The sequence below is a fragment of the Oncorhynchus mykiss genome, chromosome 20, assembly GCF_013265735.2.
Source record: "Oncorhynchus mykiss isolate Arlee chromosome 20, USDA_OmykA_1.1, whole genome shotgun sequence".
In the NCBI taxonomy this organism is placed as follows: domain Eukaryota; kingdom Metazoa; phylum Chordata; class Actinopteri; order Salmoniformes; family Salmonidae; genus Oncorhynchus; species Oncorhynchus mykiss.
The window spans coordinates 22467985-22494817 of record NC_048584.1 but is presented as its reverse complement, the minus strand read 5'-3'; the positions used below and the strand labels follow the sequence as shown (position 1 = coordinate 22494817).

At 43.3% G+C, this 26833-nt stretch overlaps 1 protein-coding gene across 5 annotated transcripts in view; it reads left to right on the top strand.

Annotated features, from left to right (window-relative positions):
• The window catches only part of rhbdf1b (rhomboid 5 homolog 1b (Drosophila)), a 46965-nt gene extending 42885 nt beyond the window's left edge, over positions 1-4080 (top strand). For all 5 annotated transcript variants that reach the window (XM_036955998.1, XM_036955996.1, XM_036955999.1 and 2 more), the window contains 3 exons: positions 1641-1794; positions 2044-2267; positions 2682-4080. In XM_036955998.1, coding sequence (XP_036811893.1) covers positions 1641-1794; positions 2044-2267; positions 2682-2877 — 574 coding nt within the window. In that variant the 3' untranslated portion in view covers positions 2878-4080. The remainder of the gene's footprint in view (positions 1-1640; positions 1795-2043; positions 2268-2681) is intronic.
• Positions 4081-26833: the final 22753 nt, after the last annotated feature.

Here is a 26833-nt window from a genome sequence, read left to right as displayed (position 1 = left end):
TTCTACAAGAACCAATATGACTCCCTAAAAACACAACCCTATGGAACAATCCTTGGATAGCTTTTCAGAAATTACCAGATAAATTGGTCCACATGGAAAACTAAAGGCATAGAATCCGTAAATGACTTGGTAACAGGAAATACATTTATTTCCATGACAGAATTAAAAAAGTCATTTTGGACTGACCAGTATAGATCGTTTCAAATACATCCAACTTAAAAGTTACATATCACAAAATGTCAGTTTTAAATCTTTAAGACATCAGAGCAACATTGTGGGAATCTTATTTGAGTCAGAAAGGTATGTTCATTTGATAGGAAAGATATACAAAACCTTGCGTAGAGCATATCCAAATGACAATCTCTTAGAATGTTTTTTTCAAAAGAACTGATGTTGTCACAAGATGGAGGGAAAGTTGGAGCATAATTAAAGAAATGACAAAAAACGTATGCTCAATCCAGTATAAACGAATGCATAGCATTTATTATACAAGAGATAAAATTCACACATTTCAGAGTCGATGTCTCAAGTGTAAAACTAATAATGACTCAATAATCCATGCTTTCTGGGAATGCTATAAAGTCTGGAAGTTGTGGGCGGGGCTAGAAAGTTGGCTGTATTACAGGAAGTACTACAATGTAAACTTACTTTTGATCCGTTTGTCTGCATATTTGAAGACATGGAATATGGGGGTGTAGTGAGATACCTGGTGAGCTGGATGATTCTCTTCTCATCACTCATCTTGAAAAAACGTATACTAAATACTTGGAAGTCAATCAATCCGCCATCATTGACACAATGGAAAAATACAATTATTTATTATTGAAATAGCATGAGCGACCGTGGTAAAATTTAAGGCCAAGTGGCAAACAATAATGCAGGCACTAGCGATTGGGGTGTAAGCATGCGGGTCTGGGCAGATGAGATGTAGTCATTGTTTGTGTGTGAGTTTGTTTTTAAAGTTTAAAAAAAGGGGGGGGGGGAACTAAGATATATATAATACCAGTAAAAAGTTTGGACACATCTACTCATTCCAGGGTTTTTCTTTGTACAAATAAAGAAAAACTCTTGAATGAGTAGGTATGTCCAAACTTTTGACTGGTACTGTATATATGTAAAATAGTAAATGGTATTAGACAAGTTGTGTTCAATATGTTTAAACTTTGTCCTGCACAATGTCCTGCATGATGTGTCAAACATCATGAATAAATTAGGAAGCTACTGTATTTGGGCAGAAAATCGTATTTTTGCGTCTCAAATGTTCTGTGAATGCGCAACCTGTAGACGTTTGTTTGTCTTGTGTATTGCGAGTCAGCTTTGTTCCAGGGCGTTAGTGTGCTTCACACATACCAGTCGACACACTAGCTCTGTTAACCACTGTTACTTGTGCAGCTAGTGAGTACATACTAGCTAGGCTCGGTAGCTTCTAATTATACATGTCATTTCACCACCCGTGCTGTTGGGGGCGGTAACGCACCATCGTCTCTGGCACCAACCTCCTGTCTCATGTTGTATGTCTCACAGTGTCTGTATCGTGAAAATGCATCTGCTGGAGCCAGACCCTATTGGAAAATAATGTTGTTTGTAACCTGCTGAGACTCTCCATGTCTTTATTTATTTGCTCATTTGTATCCCTGTAGGATCCTGCACTGCCTGGTGTCGGTGCTCTTCCAGATGACCATCCTGAGGGACTTAGAGAAGCTGGCCGGCTGGCTGAGGATCTCTATCATCTACATCGTCTCTGGCATCACTGGCAACCTGGCCAGCGCCATCTTCCTACCCTACAGAGCAGAGGTACAGTACTGTAGATTCACTGATCATATAGGTCTAGTGATATCACTGGTGTAATTATGGGATATATGTTTGTTTATGATGCTATGAAGCCATACTAAACAAGAATCTCAAATGTCATTTATTTTGTTTTGTTGTCATTCCACTGGCTGTCCCTTAGGTGGCAGGAGGCCAAGTATTTAACTGCCAATATGACACAATGTGTGTGTCTCTCTTTCTGTTCTCCTGCTCCCTCTCCCCCTTCCTCCCCAGGTGGGTCCAGCTGGCTCTCAGTTTGGTATCCTGGCCTGTCTCTTTGTTGAGCTGTTCCAGAGCTGGCAGATCCTGGAGCGTCCGTGGAGGGCTTTCACCAAGCTGTTGTGTGTCGTCATCTTTCTCTTCTCCTTTGGCATGCTGCCCTGGATAGACAACTTCGCCCACATCTCCGGATTCATCTCTGGACTCTTCCTCTCCTTCGCCTTTCTGCCATACATCAGGTGAGAGCTGGTTTGATTTAGTAATATTTGGGGGATTTTTTGTGTATGTAATGTAAAGCGCTTTGAACTACTTAAAAAAATAATAATAATGTGGCTCAGATGTAAATGGCTCAGATGTAAATGGCTCAGATCTAAATGGCTCAGATCTAAATGGCTCAGATGTAAATGGCTCAGATGTAAATGGCTCAGATCTAAATGGCTCAGATGTAAATGGCTCAGGTGGTTCTGGGTTTGCGGCCTCATATACCTGAATATATTAGGTTTTACTGTAACTTTAAGTTACTTTGGGTAAAATTTGTATATATTTTATAATTACATTGAAATTAAATATGTCCTCAAGGTTATGCTATACCCTTTAATACACTTAAAACACTAATATTGATTTTATGATCTTATTCTCCTTATTATTTCCAGTTTTGGCCGTTCGGACATGTACCGTAAGCGTGTCCAGATCTGTGTGTTCCTGTTGGTGTTCCTGGGTCTCTTCTCAGGACTGGCTGTACTGTTCTACATACACCCGGTCAAGTGTGAGTGGTGTGAGTACCTCACCTGTATTCCCCTCACTGACAAGTTCTGTGACAAGTACGACCTCAACGCCCACCTCCACTGACCAGGCCTTTGACTGTACAATTGCAATGACTAGAATGGACAATCTCAAAGAACTATAGCCTCACGCGCCAGGATAGCAGGACAAAAGGGTCGGCTGGTGAACAAGACTCTAAGCAACGTCACGGCATGGACCAGACCGGCGGCCATATTTGTTGTAGTATTCAGGACATTGGATGTGAAGATTGCCAATCTTGGAAAAATAACTGTTGATCTTAATAACTGTTGATCTGTCTCCATTTGATTTTGTTTATATGGACATTGCTAGCGAGTGACCTGTCACTTTCAAAGCATAAAGACTTAAAGACAGAAGGGGGGGTTAAATGTGACTGTTGCCTTGCCGCTGCTCTTATTAAAAACAGACACAACAGCACCACCTTGTGGCCGTCAGACCACATACAGCTGTGGAGGGATTTTGTTTTGTATTTTTCTACACACGTCATAAAGCTGACGAAAAGTTGTATTGGTTTATTGGATGACCTCAGACAGGGAACTATCTCACAGGAAAGAAAAGGGATTCCTGTAGTACTGTACGATGACTGCCTCTGGTGCCTTGGTTATTACTGCCATATCTAGGTCCAAGTCTCAAATGGCACACTATTCTCTATACCAGAGGTTCCCAAACTTTTTCACTCAGGCCCCCTTCCAGCGTTGGAGAACATCTCACAATGGCACAAGCATTGTTCATGACACCAAGTGTTCACACCCCTCTTGTTGGCAGAGAGTTGTAAACGCTTATTTCCTGCAATTATAGACATTTTGCAGAGCCTAATGTGTATTCATGTGATATTTGAGTAACTAAAAAATTACAACAAAATCTATGGGCTAAAAAACATTAGCTGACATGGGTTAGTTATAAATAGGTTAGAAATAGCTCTCTAATGTATGCAATGACTGACATGACAAGAGAAACTAATGATGCACTACCCAATATCGAAAATGCACCTTTTGCATTCAACTATTACAAATTACAAGTGTTTTTTGTTTGGGGGGGGGGCTGCCGACCCCTCACCCCCCCCTTGGGTAACCACTGCTCTGTACAGTGAACTATATAGGGAATAGTGTGTCATGTGTGCCCTATATTACACTAGACAAAACACTTGTAGGTTAACATGTGTACTGCTGTCTAAGTGGTGGTGAGTGTTTGGAGGGTAGCGTTTTAGCTACCTGCTTATCTGTACCTGCCAATACAGCAACACAAACTGACGCTTTCTGTCTGTGTGTCCAATTTATTTCTGTTGTGTGAATGTGTGTGTGTGTGAGGGATCTGAAACTGTCTTATGCCTTGTTGCACATGCTTGCTTCCCCCAGTAGATGGCAGAGTTGCTTTGAGTAAATGGCTGCCATCAGGAACATGTAACATACACAAGATGCATGTCTGATGTCCTCATATACCCTTAAACAAACTTAGTCTGAATGGCTCTTAAAGTAAGATATATAATGCACACATTGAGTGCATAGAAACATTTCTAGTACTCTGTGTTATCCACATTGTCTCTGCTAGGGGATTTGTAGGCTAATGTCGACTACAGACCTATGTTGTTCCGTGGCTCTGGCCTCGTGATTTAAATGTGATATGTTTATCCCACACAACTCTTAATGGTGCACTTCAAGACATTGCTTTTGTCGCTGACTAATTCTCTCTGCCTCTCCTTGAGTCGCCAGCCTCTTCCCACGCACACACACACACACACACACACACACACACACACACACACACACACACAGTCTGTAATTTATGGTGCACTTCAAGTCCTCTCTCTTTTGCCGTTGACTAATTCTCTCTTCCACCCCCCTCTCCTTGAGTCACCAGCCCTTACACACACACACACACACACACACACACACTGAGTCTGTAATTCAAAGTTAATCAGTGCGTCGACTCCACTCAAGCCTCCTGTCGATAGAAAGCTGAATATGACAAACCCTTATTTGCAGCCAAGGTATAATAGCTAGGTAGTATGTTTAGGAGCTATTCCATGAATCCCACCTTACAGATGCTTCTCTGCCTGTAGACTGAATGCCATACTACTTTCACCCATCCAGCCCTTTTAGATGGGACTAGTTTAGGCTCACTTTCTCCTCTCAACTGAATGCATTTTCTACCGTATACCTCTCCCCCTAAAAACGTCTCTCTCGCTCTCTTTGTTTTTCTCCCATTCTCTCTCTAAGACAGCTGAACAGCTGAGGCGGGCACACAGTGCTGTTAAACTCACCCAGCCTCTCTCTTCCCATCCTATCCTCCCCACCATCCCCTTCCTCTCCTCCATCCATGGCCCTATGGAGATGCTAATTTGATTTTAAGTGGGCAATACCCCTTCCTTTCCCTCTCCACATCAGCCGACTAGATGACCTCTGTCTGATTAGCAAACTGCACTGGGTCATATGGATCAAAGAGAAGGGGACATGCTGTCTAGCCTTTTTACCTCTTTCTCTCACTCTATCCACTCTAGTTAAGTAAATGTTTTATTCATTTTCTGTGTCTTATTTGGACTTTAGTCATTGGTCACCCTTTACAATACATACCCACTTTAATTTAACTAGGCAAGTCATTTAAGAACAAATTATTATTTTCAATGATGGCCTAGGAACAGTGGGTTAACTGCCTCGTTCAGAAGGACAGATTTGTCAGCTCGAGGATTTGATCTTGCAACCTTTCAGATTACTAGTCCAGCGCTCTAACCACTAGGCTACCTGCTGGTTACTAGTCCAACGCTCTAACCACTAGGCTACCTGCTGGTTACTAGTCCAACGCTCTAACCACTAGGCTACCTGCTGGTTACTAGTCCAACGCTCTAACCACTAGGCTACCTGCTGGTTACTAGTACAACGCTCTAACCACTAGGCTACCTGCTGGTTACTAGTCCAACACTCTAACCACTAGGCTACCTGCTGGTTACTAGTCCAACGCTCTAACCACTAGGCTACCTGCTGGTTACTAGTCCAACGCTCTAACCACTAGGCTACTTGCTGGTTACTAGTCCAACGCTCTAACCACTAGGCTACCTGCTGGTTACTAGTCCAACGATCTAACCACTAGGCTACCTGCTGGTTACTAGTCCAACACTCTAACCACTAGGCTACCTGCTGGTTACTAGTCCAACGCTCTAACCACTAGGCTACCTGCTGGTTACTAGTCCAACGCTCTAACCACTAGGCTACTTGCTGGTTACTAGTCCAACGCTCTAACCACTAGGCTACCTGCTGGTTACTAGTCCAACGATCTAACCACTAGGCTACCTGTTGGTTACTAGTCCAACGCTCTAACCACTAGGCTACCTGCTGGTTACTAGTCCAACGCTCTAACCACTAGGCTACCTGCTGGTTACTAGTCCAACGCTCTAACCACTAGGCTACCTGTTGGTTACTAGTACAACGCTCTAACCACTAGGCTACCTGTTGGTTACTAGTCCAACGCTCTAACCACTAGGCTACCTGTTGGTTACTAGTCCAACGCTCTAACCACTAGGCTACCTGCTGGTTACTAGTCCAACGCTCTAACCACTAGGCTACCTGCTGGTTACTAGTCCAACGCTCTAAGCACTAGGCTACCTGCTGGTTACTAGTCCAACGCTCTAACCACTAGGCTACCTGCTGGTTACTAGTCCAACGCTCTAACCACTAGGCTACTTGCTGGTTACTAGTCCAATGCTCTAACCACTAGGCTACCTGCTGGTTACTAGTCCAACGATCTAACCACTAGGCTACCTGCTGGTTACTAGTCCAACACTCTAACCACTAGGCTACCTGCTGGTTACTAGTCCAACGCTCTAACCACTAGGCTACCTGCTGGTTACTAGTCCAACGCTCTAACCACTAGGCTACTTGCTGGTTACTAGTCCAACGCTCTAACCACTAGGCTACCTGCTGGTTACTAGTCCAACGATCTAACCACTAGGCTACCTGTTGGTTACTAGTCCAACGCTCTAACCACTAGGCTACCTGCTGGTTACTAGTCCAACGCTCTAACCACTAGGCTACCTGCTGGTTACTAGTCCAACGCTCTAACCACTAGGCTACCTGTTGGTTACTAGTACAACGCTCTAACCACTAGGCTACCTGTTGGTTACTAGTCCAACGCTCTAACCACTAGGCTACCTGTTGGTTACTAGTCCAACGCTCTAACCACTAGGCTACCTGCTGGTTACTAGTCCAACGCTCTAACCACTAGGCTACCTGCTGGTTACTAGTCCAACGCTCTAAGCACTAGGCTACCTGCTGGTTACTAGTCCAACGCTCTAACCACTAGGCTACCTGCTGGTTACTAGTCCAACGCTCTAACCACTAGGCTACCTGCTGGTTACTAGTCCAACGCTCTAACCACTAGGCTACCTGCTGGTTACTAGTCCAACGCTCTAACCACTAGGCTACCTGCTGGTTACTAGTCCAACGCTCTAACCACTAGGCTACCTGCTGGTTACTAGTCCAACGCTCTAACCACTAGGCTACCTGCTGGTTACTAGTCCAACGCTCTAACCACTAGGCTACCTGCTGGTTACTAGTCCAACACTCTAACCACTAGGCTACCTGCTGGTTACTAGTCCAACGCTCTAACCACTAGGCTACCTGCCACCTACGTTATTAATCCCGCCTTCCATAGAATAACCATTGTGAAAATGTTATTTCTGTCTTTCCAATCCTAAGCCATTGTCTTACATCAGGTTGTGCAATGCAGTGTTGTAGTACTTGAGTCCAGAACTCAGACTTGATGTTGTCAGCAAATCTTTCTCCCTTGCTCAATTCACTGCAGTAGCTACTGTATTAGCTAGCTATCCCTACTAATGTTCAGCACCGTAAGTCAGCTAGCTTTCCACATTATTAAATGGAACTTCAAAGATTGCTAGACCGCAGCTTTTAGCCTATCAAGGGACTCGCGACTCTACTTGGGACTCTATAGGACTCTGACTCAAACACTAGGGACTTGGGACTCTATAGGACTGACTCAAACGTTAGGGACTTTGGACTCAATTTGGACTCAAGTTGTTGGGACTTAGCGAACCATTGTATGGGTAGTTCATTTAGTTAAACTGCTACAATTGCAACTGCTCCAGCCTCTCTAACTTATTGTGTGTGTGTGTGCATATCGGAGGGATTGAAAATACATTTCCGTCCCGTATAGACAAATAAAGTAAATATTTGATCTCTTATGAAAGGGAATTTGAACTGTATCTCTTTTTATCCATGTCAATGTTCTAATTTGAACTTGACCTGCTGAATGAATTGAAACTGTATCAATGAAATAACCTGCGGAAGACATTTACTGCAATCAGAAACGGTCTTTCCCTGTTTGTCACACCGGCTAGTCTCTCCACCCACTGGTGCCCATTGCCCAGTAAACTCTTGTTATACTAGAAAGCACAACTTTGGCTATATCGATTCATTAAGGTTATTGGGAAATCGATGCAATCAGAACTACTTCGCAAAAATTCTACAATCAAGTCTCTGCATGATAATTTAGTCAAATTGCTACAATTTAGGAGATAAAACTGAATTTCAACAGTATCCACCTTTTAACCATGTCAACGTTCCAAACATAACTTTGCCTGATTTGATCTTTGTGGCATATTGTAAGAATGCAGGTGATCAACAGAGAATTAAACATGCAGTGACATTATTCTGGAAAGAACATTAGATTCATGATGATATTTGCCAACCATTTAGTGGTGGAAGAAATAAATTGACCTCAACTGTTCAGCTTTTATTCAAGAACAACATATATTTTCATTCAGTTTAAGGTTAGGGTTAAACTAACCTACCGTAGCAAGCGTGAAAAGACATGGATGGATGAAGGGATGGATAAATGGATGGATTGATAAATGAATAGATAGATGGATATATGGGCAGGCAGGTAGGTAGGTGGGTGTGCTACTGCCTCCCTGGCTGGAAAGCCGACCCTGAAACTGGACCCTGACAGCTGCTCAGCAGGTGGTCACTGACAGGCTCTCTCTCTTCATTGTGCCTGGAGCAACACACACACACAGACACACACACACACACCAGGCCCCCAGGCTCTTAGCCCAGGTGAGAGGGGTGGGAGGTGAGGGGGGTGGTAGAGGGTCCACAGTGCACCTGTCTGAGCCCACCTCCACCCCCTCCAATGACCCAGTATTATTGTGAATAATAATAGCCTGAATCACACTTGGCCTATCTGCCACCTGGGCTGTGACTGACTGGCCTACTTCCCCCTGGAAGAGAGAGAGGAGGGAGTTTAAGCACTAAGACAACACTGAGCTAAGCGTATCCATACTGGTTCTCTTTTCTCGGTTTGTTGTTCTTGTGTGACTGACTGTCCCCCTTCCCTCTGGCAGAGAGGAGACACACGGAGAGGAGAGTGTGTGTACTAAGAATCTACATCTGCTCTTAAAAGGGTGCACATTCAAAAAACACCCTCCTGTCCTGCTGTCCCCCTCCTTTCCTTCACCCCTCACCTGTCAGCTCCAGAACCCGTCCTGCCAAGTCCCTGTGTCCCCCAGCAACCCTACAGATGTCCCCCCCGGCCTTGGCCCTGATCCCCTAAGCCCCTTCTCTCTGGTCCTCTGTTTCCAATCACACACACAGAGAGGGATTTGGGTGCCCTTTATAGGACAGATGCATTATGGGTAAGGTCAGAGAGTACAGCGGACCTTATTTATCTAATAGTTTATTTTCAAAAGATGAGAGCAGAGGCGAGGAGAAGAGAGGGAATCAGTGTAGTAATGTATTCACATCCTTTCAAACACACAGATGATTCAGCACATCTCTGTTTAACCCGGTTAGAGGAAGTAGAAATATTTCCATCCATCATGGTGTATGACGTCACTCCAGAATGGAATGTCCACTTGAGCTCCTGTTCTAAAGAACTAGAACGTCTTGTCCACCTGGGCTGTGTTCCACTGACTGTACTGTGTGTTGGGTCAATAGTTGTGAAGAAGCAGGCACCCAATTGTTATATTATGTGTCCTGTGTAAAACCATCAGTGAACAGGGCAGGTAGAGATCTGCCTGGACTGAGGAGCGGTCCGTATCCCTGGTCAGGCTTAATATATTGTCCCCTTCTGACTCAGCACTGGGAACAGAACAAACACACAAACACATGCATTCACATTTATGCAGGCACGCATACACGAACGGGTGCACACACGCAGGAAAGCTGCTGTAGATTTGGATGAATGCTCATATTATTATTATTTCTCTCAAAATCTTTTGAACTGTGGAAAATCACCCTACATCACTATATTGAATGTGGAAGGCCAGGATCAGCCAGTCCCCACCACTGAAAGTAGAAAAACAAAGAAATCTCTCTCTCTATTTCTGCTTCATTTAGGAAGAAATTAATTTGTTAAAAACTGTTCAACTATTTTCTTTCTCTCTCTTTGAGTCAGCTACTCACCTCATTTTATGCACTGCAGTGCTAGCTAGCTTATGCTTTCTGTAGTCGATTAATTATCTGAACCTTTGATTGGGTGGACAGCATGTCAGTTCATGCTGCAAGAGCTCTGATAGGTTGGAGGACGTCCTCCGGAAGTTGTCATAATTACTGTGTAAATCTACAGAAGTGGGTGAGAACGATGGTGAGAACCTAGTGAGAACTAAGTTTTGTATTGAAGTCAATGTACTCAGAGGACGGAAGCTAGCTGTCCTCCGGCTACACCATGGTGCTAACAAACATAGTGCTGTTGAGGCTACTGTAGACCTTCTTTGCAAAATAGTGTGTTATAATAAATTATTTGGTGACGTGTGATTATATTTAGTATAGTTTTATCCAAAAAGGATAACTTTTTTAATGTTTTAATTTGTATGAAATTCACTGAGAAGGACAGTCCTCCCCTTCCTCCTCAGAGAAGCCTCCACTGTCATAAAGATATATATTTTTAACCACTAACCTGTTGATAAAAGTTTGTCAGAAGCTGATCCATCAAGTCAATTAATTAAGGCATAATTCTAATGATGTCATGTATAATTTTCAAACATTCAGTCACTTTTTGATATTTTGCTAACATTATAAAGGCAATATGAACTACAGGAGACAATGGCCTGTGCTTAAACAATTTTACATTTTATATCATCAGTTTACGTTGTATTACTCGTCTCTCCAGTAACTTCTCTCAGGCTAACATCCAAGACTAGCTAGCATGATGCTTGAAACCTATGCTGTTATTAAGTCATTAAATGGGTTAAGAAAATGACATGTGTTTGGAACCTTAACGGTTGAGGATTATAGAGCCGGTTTCAACCCTTTACTTCCTGATGCCTTGACAAGCCTTGTGTTTATTGTCTTTGTCTCACTGTCTTTGTCCTTTCAGTGCAGCTAAAAGAGCAGGCACACTCTTTCTGTCTCTTTTTTTACACAAACCGTCCAAAACATTGTAATAGGGACCACAATGGAAATAAATCTGACTTTTTTGTGATATACCTGTCATGTTTTTAAAACTGTGCATACATTTTAAAAACGTGTTTTTTTTTAACTGGGAAATAAAATCAATCAATAAACCTGTATTTACCTCAAGATGGTTTTTTAATGTCACATACACCGGATGGGGTGCAGTGAAATGTGTTGTTTTGCAGGGTCTTTCTCAAGGCCACATGGACAGATTGTTCAGCTCAGGTATTTGAACCAGCAACAATTCAATGACTGGCCCAACTCTCTAACTGCTAGGCTACCTGCCACCCAACCAAGATCACTTCCCTAACCCCCAAAACCACAAGAACAGAACCCTTGTTATTAGGTCAAGGGGACTCTGTGTTCTATCCGATCTATCTCTGCGGTGGTTGTTTGTTGTCTCACCTCCCGCTCTTCTCTTACCCTTTATATTTCCTCTGTTTTATATGTGTCCTGCTCGTCCCCATTCCATTCAGGCCTCACTTACCATCACAATGGCCGCCCGGGGAGACCCTCTACCCAGCTATAGCCCAGGCCGCTGTGGGCTCCTGGCAGCTTCATTCACTGGGCCAATCCATTGTGAGCTGTAAAGGGGTGGTGGATGTCTGGGTTGAATGTATAGGGCCCCATAGTAAAGATTCAGACCACGCTTGTTGTGTCTGGTGGATGTAAAATGGAGGACCGGGACGGTTTGGGACAGGATGGTGCTGCTATTGGTTTTATGTGCTGACTGTGCGGAAGGTGCACTCTTGAATGGACAGGAAAGCTGTTGGACTGCAATTGTGCAGAGTTAAATTTGAAATAGACAATGGAAGAAGAAATTGCCACGTATGGTGCAATGTTGTTCCAATTGTTGTACTTAGTTTCGGTATTATAACCATTGGGAAAACAACTGGTTTTGGTACTGAGTAACTAGGACTGTTGTAGTTGCAGTTCCGCCATGCATCAGGTTTCAGACAACCTTTCCTATCTTTTCAAATCTGCCAACAGATTTCTTTGTCTGAAGTGAATAATGGTTACGTTAGAATCTCTCTCTCTCTCTCTCTCTCTCTCTCTCTCTCTCTCTCTCTCTCTCTCTCTCTCTCTCTCTCTCTCTCTCTCTCTCTCTCTCTCTCTCTCAATTCAATTCAATTCAATTCAAGGGCTTTATTGGCATGGGAAACATGTGTTAACATTGCCAAAGCAAGTGAGGTAGACAACATACAAAGTGAATATATAAAGTGAAAAACAACAAAAATTAACAGTAAACATTACACATACAGAGGTTTCAAAACAGTAAAGACATTACAAATGTCATATTATATATATATACAGTGTTTTAACAATGTACAAATGGTTAAAGGACACAAGATAAAATAAATAAGCATAAATATGGGTTGTATTTACAATGGTGTGTGTTCTTCACTGGTTGCCCTTTTCTCGTGGCAACAGGTCACAAATCTTGCTGCTGTGATGGCACACTGTGGAATTTCACCCAGTAGATATGGGAGTTTTTCAAATTTGGATTTGTTTTCGAATTCTTTGTGGATCTGTGTAATCTGAGGGAAATATGTCTCTCTAATATGGTCATACATTGGGCAGGAGGTTAGGAAGTGCAGCTCAGTTTCCACCTCACTTTGTGGGCAGTGAGCACATAGCCTGTCTTCTCTTGAGAGCCATGTCTGCCTACGGCGGCCTTTCTCAATAGCAAGGCTATGCTCACTGAGTCTGTACATAGTCAAAGCTTTCCTTAATTTTGGGTCAGTCACAGTGGTCAGGTATTCTGCCGCTGTGTACTCTCTGTTTAGGGCCAAATAGCATTCTAGTTTGCTCTGTTTTTTTGTTAATTCTTTCCAATGTGTCAAGTAATTATCTTTTTGTTTTCTCATGATTTGGTTGGGTCTAATTGTGCTGTTGTCCTGGGGCTCTGTAGGGTGTGTTTGTGTTTGTGAACAGAGCCCCAGGACCAGCTTGCTTAGGGGACTCTTCTCCAGGTTCATCTCTCTGTAGGTGATGGCTTTGTTATGGAAGTTTTGTGAATCACTTCCTTTTAGGTGGTTGTAGAATTTAACGGCTCTTTTCTGGATTTTGATAATTAGTGGGTATCGGCCTAATTCTGCTCTGCATGCATTATTTGGTGTTCTACGTTGTACACGGAGGATATTTTTGCAGAATTCTGCGTGCAGAGTCTCAATTTGGTGTTTGTCCCATTTTGTGAAGTCTTGGTTGGTGAGCGGACCCCAGACCTCACAACCATAAAGGGCAATGGGCTCTATGACTGATTCAAGTATTTTTAGCCAAATCCTAATTGGTACGTTGAAATTTATGTTTCTTTTGATGGCATAGAATGCCCTTTTTGCCTTGTCTCTCAGATCGTTCGCAGCTTTGTGGAAGTTACCTGTGGCGCTGATGTTTAGGCCAAGGTCTGTATAGTTTTTTGTGTGCTCTAGGGCAACAGTGTCTAGATGGAATTTGTATTTGTGGTCCTGGTGACTGGACCTTTTTTGGAACACCATTATTTTGGTCTTACTGAGATTTACTGTCAGGGCCCAGGTCTGACAGAATCTGTGCATAAGATCTAGGTGCTGCTGTAGGCCCTCCTTGGTTGGTGACAGAAGCACCAGATCATCAGCAAACAGCAGACATTTGACTTCGGATTCTAGCAGGGGGAGGCCGGGTGCTGCAGACTTTTCTAGTGCCCGCGCCAATTCGTTGATATATATGTTGAAGAGGGTGGGGCTTAAGCTGCATCCCTGTCTAACCCCACGACCCTGTGTGAAGAAATGTGTGTGTTTTTTGCCAATTTTAACCGCACACTTGTTGTTTGTGTACATGGATTTTATAATGTCGTATGTTTTACCCCCAACACCACTTTCCATCAGTTTGTATAGCAGACCCTCATGCCAGATTGAGTCGAAGGCTTTTTTGAAATTAACAAAGCATGAGAAGACTTTGCCTTTGTTTTGGTTTGTTTGGTTGTCAATTAGGGTGTGCAGGGTGAATACATGGTCTGTTGTACGGTAATTTGGTAAAAAGCCAATTTGACATTTGCTCAGTACATTGTTTTCATTGAGGAAATGTACGAGTCTGCTGTTAATAATAATGCAGAGGATTTTCCCAAGGTTACTGTTGACACATATTCCACGGTAGTTATTGGGGTCAAATTTGTCTCCACTTTTATGGATTAGGGTGATCAGTCCTTGGTTCCAAATATTGGGGAAGATGCCAGAGCTAAGTATGATGTTAAAGAGTTTTAGTATAGCCAATTGGAATTTGTTGTCTGTATATTTGATCATTTCATTGAGGATACCATCAACACCACAGGCCTTTTTGGGTTGGAGGGTTTTTATTTTGTCCTGTAACTCATTCAATGTAATTGGAGAATCCAGTGGGTTCTGGTAGTCTTTAATAGATGATTCTAAGATCTGTATTTGATCATGTATATGTTTTTGCTCTTTATTCTTTGTTATAGAGCCAAAAATATTGGAGAAGTGGTTTACCCATACATCTCCATTTTGGATAGATAATTCTTGTTGTTGTTGTTTGTTTAGTGTTTTCGAATTTTCCCAGAAGTGGTTAGAGTCTATGGATTCTTCAATTGCATTGAGCTGATTTCTGACATGCTGTTCCTTCTTTTTCCGTAGTGTATTTCTGTATTGTTTTAGTGATTCACCATAGTGAAGGCGTAGACTCAGGTTTTCCGGGTCTCTATGTTTTTGGTTGGACAGGTTTCTCAATTTCTTTCTTAGATTTTTGCATTCTTCATCAAACCATTTGTCATTATTGTTAATTTTCTTCGGTTTTCTATTTGAGATTTTTAGATTTGATAGGGAAACTGAGAGGTCAAATATACTGTTAAGATTTTCTACTGCCAAGTTTACACCTTCACTATTACAGCGGAACGTTTTACCCAGGAAATTGTCTAAAAGGGATTGAATTTGTTGTTGCCTAATTGTTTTTTGGTAGGTTTCCAAACTGCATTCCTTCCATCTATAGCATTTCTTAATGTTACTCAGTTCCTTTGGCTTTGATGCCTCATGATTGATTATTGCTCTGTTTAAGTAGACTGTGATTTTGCTGTGGTCTGATAGGGGTGTCAGTGGGCTGACTGTGAACACTCTGAGAGACTCTGGGTTGAGGTCAGTGATAAAGTAGTCTACAGTACTACTGCCAAGAGATGAGCTATAGGTGTACCTACCATAGGAGTCCCCTCGAAGCCTACCGTTGACTATGTACATACCCAGCGTGCGACAGAGCTGCAGGAGTTGTGACCCGTTTTTGTTGGTTATGTTGTCATAGTTGTGCCTAGGGGGGCATATGTGGGAGGGAATGCTGTCACCTCCAGGCAGGTGTTTGTCCCCCTGTGTGCTGAGGGTGTCAGGTTCTTGTCCGGTTCTGGCATTTAGGTCGCCACAGACTAGTACATGTCCCTGGGCCTGGAAATGATTGATATCCCCCTCCAGGATGGAGAAGCTGTCTTCATTAAAATATGGGGATTCTAGTGGGGGGATATAGGTAGCACACAGGAGGACATTTTTCTCTGTTAGGATAATTTCCTTTTGAATTTCTAGCCAAATGTAAAATGTTCCTGTTTTGATTAATTTAATGGAGTGAGTTAGGTCTGCTCTATACCAAATTAGCATACCCCCTGAGTCCCTTCCCTGTTTCACACCTGGTAGTTTGGTGGATGGGACTACCAGCTCTCTGTAACCTAGAGCGCAACCAGTGGGTCCGTCTCCTCTATACCAGGTTTCTTGCAGGATGACAATGTCTGTATTACCGATTTCTTTGGTGAAGTCCGGGTTTCTGCTCTTTAGGCCAAAGGCAGATGACCTCAGGCCTTGGATATTCCAGGATAATATAGTGAAGGCTTTTTGTTCCATAGAGTGTCCAATGTTGTTGGTCTCTCTCTCTCTCTCTCTCTCTCTCACCACTAGGGTACTGACTCAGTGTGCTAATGCTAATGGCATGAATGGGAAACGTGAATACAGTATAATGTTGAGTTGTGTGGGGGAGTTGAGACAAAGGGGTTAGAAGTGACTCCTTGGTGGGGTTTTGGAGGTCAGTCAGACTGGTTTGAGAGTTTAGACCTCTTTAGTAGCTGATGGAGGCAATACATGATTGCTTAGTCTGAAGAGCCACACTCCATCCAAATCAAGCAAGTTGTAATTTTGTCGCCGGGCATCGACAGGGTCTGTCTGTGATTAGAGGAGTCTGTGTGTGTGTGTTTGTGTCCTCATGCCTCAGACCTTGGGAGGGCTGGCTGAGCAAGCCTGAGCTTGCCTTGGTGATGTCACAAACCCTGTCAGAGTTGAAGGACGGTGGCAGCGCTAGCTAGGATAATGTTTCCCTAGTCATGCATTATCAGAGCAAGTACACAAACCCCACGTCATAGTCATTATATATCTACCAAACCTGGGTGAAATGCATAACGTAAAAATACTTTCAGATACTTGAGCTGTGCTTGGTTAGTTCTGCCCAGTGCAATGGAACCAATGGAATAGTTCAAAAATAGCAAACTCCAATAGCACCTCAGTTACCTTCATCATGCATATTTGAAAGTATCTGACATACACTGCCGTTCAAATGTTTGGCGTCACTTAGAAATGTCCTTGTTTATGAAAGAAAAGCACATTTTTGTCCATTAAAATAACATCGAATTGATCAGAAATACAGTGCAAACATTGTTAATGTTGTAAATGACTATTGTAGCTGGAAACAGCAGATTTTTTTATGGGATATACAATACATAGGTGTACAGAGGCCCATTATCAGCAACCATCACTCCTGTGTTCCAATGGCACGTTGTGTTAGCTAATCAACGTTTATCATTTTAAAAGGCTAATTTATAATTTAAAAAACCTTTTGCAATTATGTCAGCACAGCTGAAAACTGTTGTCCTGATTAAAGAAGCAATAAAACTGGCCTTCTTTAGACTAGTTGAGTATCTGGAGCATCAGCATTTGTGGGTTCAATTACAGGCTCAAAATGGCTAGAAACAAAGACCTATCTTCTGAAACTCGTCAGTCTATTCTTGTTCTGAGAAATGAAGGCTATTTCATGTGAGAAACTGCCAAGAAACTGAAGACCTCATACCATGCTGTGTACTACTCCCTTCACAGAACAGCGCAAACTGGCTCTAACCAGAATAGAAAGAGGAGTGGGAGGCCCCGGTGCACAACTGAGCAAGAGGACAAGTACATTAGAGTGTCTAGTTTGAGAAACAGACACCTCACAAGTCCTCAACTGGCAGCTTCATTAAATAGTACCCGCAAAACACCAGTCTCAACGTCAACAGTGAAGAGGCGACTCCGGGATGCTGGCCTTCTAGGCAGAGTTGCAAAGAAAAATCCATATCTCAGACTGGCCAATAAAAATAAATGATTAAGATGGGCAAAAGAACACTCTGCCTAGAAGGCCAGCATCCTGGAGTCGCCTCTTCACTGTTGACGTTAAGACCGGGCGCCTGCAGGCTGAATTGTGTTTCCTCAGCGATTCACATTTCCTGCTAGGTAACCAAATGACACCTGCATCTCTAGCTGTAGCCACCGAAGCTAGGCGCTCCCGAGTGGCGCAGCGGTCTAAGGCACTGGATCCCAGCGCTAGAGGAGAGGCTTCACTACAGACCCTGGTTTGTTCACGACTGGCCGTGATCGATATCACAACTGGCCGTGATCGGGAGTCCTATAGGGCGGCGCACAATTGGCCCAGCGTCGTTCGGGTTAGTGGAGGGTTTGGCCAGAGGGGCTTTTCTTGGCTCATCTCGCGCTAGTACTCCTTGTGGTGGGCCGAGTGCCTGCAGGCTGACCTCGGTCGTCAGGTGAATGGTGTTTCCTCAGACACATTGGTGCAACTGGCTTCCAGGTTAAGCGGGCGGGAGTTAAGAAGTGCGGTTTGGCGGGTCATGTTTCGGAGGACTTTTTAAAAAAATGACAAGACAACATTTTCTGAATCTACATCTCTGAATCTCTGAATCTGAATCTGAAACCTCTTATGAAGTTGGTTTTGAAGCATATACTGAAAAGTTGATATTTTTGATTGATATTAGGATTGTCTTTTTGCCTGCAAAGTAGTTAAAATACTGTCAGTTCCACTTTAAACCCCTCAGAGAAGCTTGACTTTTGTGAGATAATCAGTAAAAGTTTGTGTATGTGGGGTTGAGGGTAGCGTAGCGGGCCTGTGTGTACGGATGATTGTATGTATGAATGGACAAAGCCATCGATCACATGACACCATTCATTCCTATGCGAAGACTCAATATTGCATTGAAACCAAATGAAGTCAGTTAAGATGGCATCTCATGGAGACATAACATGCGCATTTTGAGCTAATCCTGAAAGTGACGTTGCAGGCTAGCTCAGTGCTGCCCACTCTCATTGAGGAACTAAAGTTGAATACCAACTGGGTACTGCAGGCTGCCATTAGCAACTAAATTATCCTTATAACTTCTTCTGTGTGCAATTTTTTTATAAATCCGTTCAAGGACATACATCTGGTATATTAGAATAAATTATTGGTACCATGATTGTCTTCTGCCATTTTTCCATTCAATATAATGAGGGATCCTTTTTCTGCTAACAACGCCCGCAGTACCGTTGTCGGCCTTGAACTTCTGTGGCCTAAATGAGAGGGGGCAGTCGTTCTCCCCTGGTGTGTACTCACAGCACTGAGAGGGTAAGAGGAAACAGACTCTTCCTGTCCGCCGTTTCTCTCAGTACTACTTCAACGCAATAAGAAATACATTATCACCAGTGTCCTGCTCTTCCCCGGCACACACTGTGGGGTCATCTGGTGACCCCAACCCTCGACACACACATACATGTGGACTCTGACATTGCTTGTTCTGATATTTCTTCATTTCTTTCTTTAAATTTGTGGGATTTGTGTGTATTGTTTTGTATTGTTAGGAATTAGTGCACTGTTGGAGCTAAAAATAAAAAGCATTTTGCTGCACCTGCGACATCTGAAGAATATGTGTATGCGACCAATCAAATTTGATTTGATTTGACATGTTTACTAGAAGTCAGATTCAAGGCTCACTGACATGACCTTGACATGACCTTTCTCTCTTTTCATCCCTGTAGCCTTTCTTTTCTCTCCTCTCTTGTATCCCTTTATTTGCTTGTTCTTTGTCTCTCAGGGCTGTAAGGGTCTTTGGAAGACCACCTTGTGTGTTTGGCATCTCTTCTTGTTTTACTGGTAGTCACACAAACACACAGTGATCACTCACACGCATGAAGGCACAGAAGCACACACACACTTTTATGTCCAACAATGTCAAGTATTGGCATGAATTCAATGTCCTGTACACTCAGTGTATATCGTGTGGATTTAAAAGGAGGTTGTGTCTTATCCGCTCGGTTTGCTAGACAAAGCGGTAGCTCCTAGGAGATGTCCTTCAATCTATGTACTCTGAACATATACTTCATATTCTGAAAATGAAATCCTTTGTCTACAGCCTTTTGAATATTCATCATTTGCTGTTGGATTTTGAGTCACGGACATTATATCCTGTTTATTCATCCAAAGTCAAATAAAGAGCACAGTGTCCAAAAATAGGAATATGGATAGAAACGCAAATCACAAGTGTGAACTTTTATGATCCCCTAACATTTCCAGATGACACCAGTAGTCTCTTTGTATCCTCTACCCTCTCGTAAATAATTGAAATGCTATAGGTCACATACTGTATGCATCTCATGGATCATAATGTGACCATTTTTGTCAAGTTTATTGTCTATTTCATTTCAGCTTTTCATCAAGTAAAAGCTTGACATTTGTCATTGTGACATAAGCCCGAATGAGAGATCAAATGTCTATTCAAACACAGCCCTGACTTTGGGGTAGTTTAGTTGGGACACACACACACCAGTGATGGTCGGTATCGTTTCAGATGAGGGATGAAGATTATTTTTAATGAGCATGGTCTTATTTATATTACAGCATATTGGATGATATTCCATTCACCCAGCTCAAAGTATCATCGATAGGTCTAGGCCTCTCTAATTTTCCCTATACCCATCATGAGGTTGCAACAACCTATGAATGAAAGTTTACAACGTAGGTGCACAGGTCGAGAGACATTTGAGTAATCAAGGTGACAGAGACACATTCAATAACGCCTTGCACAATCTTGCCTGCATCTAGCTGATCTGGGGTGTAATCATTAGTCCACTCTTGCCTGCATCTAGCTGATCTGGGGTGTAATCATTAGTCCACTCTTGCCTGCATCTAGCTGATCTGGGGTGTAATCATTAGTCCACTCTTGCCTGCATCTAGCTGATCTGGGGTGTAATCATTATTCCACTCTTGCCTGCATCTAGCTGATCTGGGGTGTAATCATTAGTCCACTCTTGCCTGCATCTAGCTGATCTGGGGTGTAATCATTAGTCCACTCTTGCCTGCATCTAGCTGATCTGGGGTGTAATCAGTAGTCCACTCTTGCCTGCATCTAGCTGATCTGGGGTGTAATCATTAGTCCTCTCTTGCCTGCATCTAGCTGATCTGGGGTGTAATCATTAGTCCACTCTTGCCTGCATCTAGCTGATCTGGGGTGTAATCATTAGTCCACTCTTGCCTGCATCTAGCTGATCTGGGGTGTAATCAGTAGTCCTCTCTTGCCTGCATCTAGCTGATCTGGGGTGTAATCATTAGTCCTCTCTTGCCTGCATCTAGCTGATCTGGGGTGTAATCATTAGTCCACTCTTGCCTGCATCTAGCTGATCTGGGGTGTAATCATTAGTCCACTCTTGCCTGCATCTAGCTGATCTGGGGTGTAATCATTAGTCCACTCTTGCCTGCATCTAGGTGATCTAGGGTGTAATCATTAGTCCAACAGTTGCAAATGAACATTTCTATTGCACAAATTAAGGTATGTTTATCCCCGTTTTGTTCCGTTTGCTTCCGTTTAAGAAAAGTTGTTCAACATAATTAATACACCCCTGATCATATGCAAGCACAGTTCACTTTCATACTGCCACATACAAAAAGCATGATCCCTTTGATTGTTGTATTCCTTCTCGCATCTATGCTCTCTCCTCTCACCTTTTCCTTTGCATGTGGACTTCAGTGCAAAACACATCAGCTTTCTGTGACCAGGTGAACAAAAACTTTCCAAGCCAAACCTTCATATCATAACCGCTAGCCACTACACACAGCCTTCATCGTTGTCACCATATTAACGTCATAGTCATCATAGCTACTAGAACTAATGTGTTAGTAAACTACGATCATGCAGTACAGTATACAGTCAGCAGCAAGCACTTTAGCAGTTACTCCGGCGGGCCCCGGAGGAAATAAATGAACAAAACTTACCTTGACTTGGAAGAGTTCCAGTGTTGGATAGCCATAGTCAGCTAGCTAACATAGCATCCCTCTATGTTTGAGCCCGGTGTTTGACTAGGCTAAACTAGCTAGCTGCATTTGCTAGTTAAATAAAAATGCAACAAAATATATCTCTCTCTCTTGCTTCTCCTTCATTTCGGAATAAATTAATTTGTTAAAAACTGTTCAACTATTGTCTTTCTCTCTCTTTGAGTCAACTACTCACCATATTTTATGCACTGCAGTGCTGGCTAGTTGTAGATGAGTACTGGATTCATTCTCTGATTGATTCATTCTCTGATTGGGTGGACAACATGTCAGTTCATGCTGCAAGAGCTCTGATAGGTTGGAGGACGTCCTCTGGATGTTGTGTCTAGGACATCAACCACCCGCCTGTTCACACCGCTATCATCCAGAAGGCGAGGTCAGTACAGGTGCATCAAAGCTGGGACCGAGATATTGAAAAACAGCTTCTATCTCAAGGCCATCAGACTGCTAAACAGCAATTACTAACTCAGAGAGGCTGCTGCCAACATTGAGACCCAATCACTGGCCACTTTAATAAACAGATCACTAGTTACTTTATACAATGCCACTAAATAACGGCACTTTAATAATGTTTGCATATCTTACACCACATGTATATACTGCATTTATACCATCTATTGCACCTTGCCTATGCCGCTCGGCCATCGCTCATCCATATACTTATATGTACATATTCTCATTCACCCTTTTAGATTTGTGTGCATTAGGTAGTTGTTGGGGAATTGTTAGATATTACTGCACTGTCAGAACTAGAAGCACAAGCATTTCACTACACTCACATTAACATCTGCTAACCATGTGTATGTGACCAATAACATTTGATTGGATTTTATTTTATTTCTATGGAAGGGGGTGAGAACCACGAGCCTCCTAGGTTTTGTGTCAAAGTCAATGTACTCAGAAACTGGCTGTTCTCCAGCTACACCCTGGTGCTACCCTACAGAGTGCTGTTGAGGCTACTGTAGACCATCGCAACACAGTTTGTTTTAATCAATTATTTGGTGACATGTGAATATGCTTAGTATAGTTTTATGATTACTTTTTTAATGTTACACTATTTAAATAAAAAATGAAATTCCATGAGGAGGATTGTCCTCCCCTTCCTCCTCTGAGGAGTCTTCAATGACACGAACACACACACACACACACACACACACACACACACACACACACACACACACACACACACACACACACACACACACACACACACCACACACACCACACACATGCACGAATACACACAGTTCGTAGGTTGTGGGTTGGTATTTAACCTCTTCCCCTGATCTTAATTGGCAATGTGGGAGGCTGAGGGGGTTTAATGACACATTATTACTGTAGAGAGGGATCCTGTAATTACCACCGCTAATGAATTCACACCCCTCACCCCAATGTGCACTGGACCAATCACTGATACACAGAAAGGGACCAAATCAATGGTACATGTCTGCACCGAAAACACAGCCCTACTGGCCAAACTGGACACACACACAAACGCAGTTACGCCCGTTCAGCAGGATCCTTTCACACAGTCCAGTAAGGTAGCATTGATTGCCCACAAAGCCACAGACTACATGCACTTAACAAACACATGCCCTCCCTCCTCTGCTCTCATCTCTCCTCCCTCCCACTCTTCTCTCCTCTGTTTGCCTGGGTTGATTGGCAGTGTCACCCAGGGTGTCTGTGGTCTAGCATAATAAGCTCCCTATGACAGCAGAGTTGGCCCGGGTCTGGCCCAGGTCTGGCATTAGGGAGAAAACACTTGTCTCTCCTCTCTTTTGATCTCATTTTCTATTTCTTCTCTTCTCTTCGCCTGAATGGGAGAATGTGTGGATCCAAATGGCAGAGAGATACAAGAGTGGGACTAGGAAGAGAGAGCGAGAGACACACACCACACCTCACCACACACACACACAGACACACAGACACACACACACAGACACACACACACACACACACACACACACACACACACACACACACACACACACACACACACACACACACACACACACAGACACACAGACACACAGACACACACACACACACACACACACATTGCTTTTTATTTTTGTCAGCGTAAACTCAGGGACACTCACTGTGAGATTGACAAAAAGACTGGACTACCACAGGAGTCTTTGATACTGAATCAGAATAAAGTCATTTTGGAGTCCTATAGATCAAGGGTTATTTTTCACTCTGGCCCCACTTCCAGTATTGGGAAAAATCATGTTTGCGCCACGTCTGTTCACGCCCTTCTTGTTGGTGGAGAAAATTGAGCAGGTTTAAAGCTTATGTCCTGCAATTCTACACATTTTGTCATGGGGTGCAAGGAACATTTTTTTGCAGTATACATTTTGCCATGTCTAATGTGTATTCATGTAATATTTCAGTGACTAAAAAATTACAACAATATCTTTGTTGTACCTAAAAAAAAACAACTAAATAAAATCAAAAATTAGCTGTCATGGGCTACTTGATCTGAACATTTCTGACAAGTTATAAATAGCTCTCTAATGTATGCAATGACTGACATGACAAGAGGAACTGATGTTGCACTACCCAAAATCAAAATGGTACCTTGTGCATTCTACTATTAAAACTTTCAAAAGTAATTAAAGCCAGGCTGAGTTCCTATAAGAAAAATACAATTAAATGTTATTTTATTTTTCTGAGGGGGGGGGGGTTCTCCTAATTTGCTACAGTGGGGTGCCGTACAATTAGCTGACCCTGTAAAACAACACATTTCACTGCACCTCTGTATGTGCTTCCGGTGTATGTGACAACAAAACATATTTTTCTCTTTTCCCACTCTCTCTTCTCTATCTCTTCTCTCGTATCTCATTATCTCTCTCCTCTCTCTCTCCTATCCCTCTCCCCCTGCTCATCGAACAAGCTCTTACGGCTCCTCACCCCCTCTCTCTCCCCCCTGTTTCTCTCGCTCTCCTCTCTCTTGCGTTCCCATCCAGCCTCGGTGGAGATCTCTACCATGGCTCTGTCTGTTCTTTAGGGGCCAATTTGACTGTTCTAGCCTGCTGGCAGAGCACAGGGAGGTGTGTAGTGTTAGTGGCTGTCCCCTGGCCCTGCCATGCTGCTGCTATAGAACATTGCTTTGCTTAGCTGACATGAACAAACAGCACGTAGCTCTAACCAGCCTGTGACAGAGCAGAACATAACATGCTAATATGAACACACCATTATGTTGGCACAGACAGTAAAAGACAATGCTCTTAATTTGCTTGTCTGTATGGATTTCGCTTGTTGTGTATGTGTGGGTACGCGTGTGTGTGCATCTCATGTCTGTGTGTGTGTGTGTGTTTCTGTATGTCTTCCTGTCTGCGTTTATGCAGAGTGATAGGCCTAATGTAGTGCTCGTGGGCTCTAGATGCTGTGTCTTTACCCCCAGCAGTCCCAGAAGGATCCAGAGAGGTGCACCATGCTCTTCAGAGTCACTTCAGAATGCTAATGCACGACTGCTGATTAGGCCTACACTCTGGAACACTGGAACACTCTGGAACCAATTCCTGCCTCCCTGCAGCTTCATGCCTGTCTCACTGAGAAGCACTGCACTTGGGGAGGGGGAGGCACTGCTTAGCTTACACATATGTGCACACACAGACACACACACACACCCAGGCACACACACAATAGTACATGTGAGACTGATACCTTACCTGTCAGGGGTAGGTTTGGTCCCACAAGACCCAATCAGTTTTAATTAACCCCTTGTGTGTGTGTGTGTGTGTGTGTGTGTGTGTGTGTGTGTGTGTGTGTGTGTGTGTGTGTGTGTGTGTGTGTGTGTGTGTGTGTGTGTGTGTGTGTGTGTGTGTGTGTGTGTGTGCGTGTGTGTCTGTGCATGCGTGTGTGTGTCCGTGCGTGTGTGTGTTTGTACATAATGTGTGTGTGTGCATGAGTGTCTGTGTGTGCTCTCTCAGGCAGGCTCTACCTGTCATAGCTTACTCATCTAATTCAGCTCAGCCAGGTTTGTCATCATAAAACCATAGTCCTGCAAACAAGCTCTTCAAAAACATCTTCTACCATGACCATGTTGATGTGGTCACTATAAGGCAAGTTGAGGGACGACACCTGATGTTTGGCATAATGGCCTAATCACACCCCACACAGGTGACCAGTCAGTTCATGCATATTTAACCAGCAGGGGATTAGTTTAACTAAGGCCTGACAGATAGAGTTACACACCACACAGTCACCCTTATGTAATCAGAGGTGCTTTCCCAACAATGGAGTGAGATCATAGAGGTCATGATCAGGGTCAGAGAGATGTAAATGATTTAGACTGGCCTGTTTTTTGTTAGCAGCGCTGCTTATGCTACTGATGATGATGGTGGGGATGGATTGTGTATGTATGTGTGTTACATGCCTGCGATGTGTATGTGTGTGCGTAGGCAGAGCCCAGTATAAGGTGTACCGTAGCTCTCATGGTGTGCCAGATGCCAGGCTTGACAAAGCAAAGCCCAGCCAATCAAATAAGAGCCCTAGGCAGTGTATATAGTCTGAGAGAGAGAATGGAGTGTGTGTGGATGGCAGGGAGAGAGAGGCTCAGTGTAGGGCCTTCAAGAGGATAACACAGTTGGTATATAGAAATACAGGCACACACATTGAACCTTTATTGAACTAGGCAAGTCATTTAAGAACAAATTCTTACTTAGAATGACGGCCGACCCCTGACAACGCTGGGCCAATTGTACACCACCCTATGGGAGTCCCAATCACAGCCAGATGTGATGCAGCCTGGATATGAACCAGGGACTGCAGTGACGCCTCTTACACTGAGATGCAGTGCCTTAGACCGCTGCGCCACTCGGGAGCCCCACACATACACACATTCTACTGAATTTGTTGTTGTTGTTGCAAGAGTCTCAAGAAGTATTATACAAGCATTCATTTCATTGTCTTGATAATATCCACCATGACTTTCTCCACCATGACTTTCTCCACTATGACAATCTCCACTATGGCAATCTCTACTATGACAGTCTCCACTATGACAGTCTCCACCATGACGATCTCCATCATGACAATCTAACCATGATTGACAGTGTATCTCTGTGAAAAGCCAAAAGAAGTGTCTCAAGAAAGGCGATTTGACCCGTCTGCTACTGCTACACTCTCCAGTCAAAGCCCATCTACATCCGTTCTCGTGGTCTACCTGTTTAGTATTACATTATTCCTTCATTTAGAATGTTGGTTGCTTTGGTAGTTTTGTAGTGCAGAGTTCATTCCGTGAATAG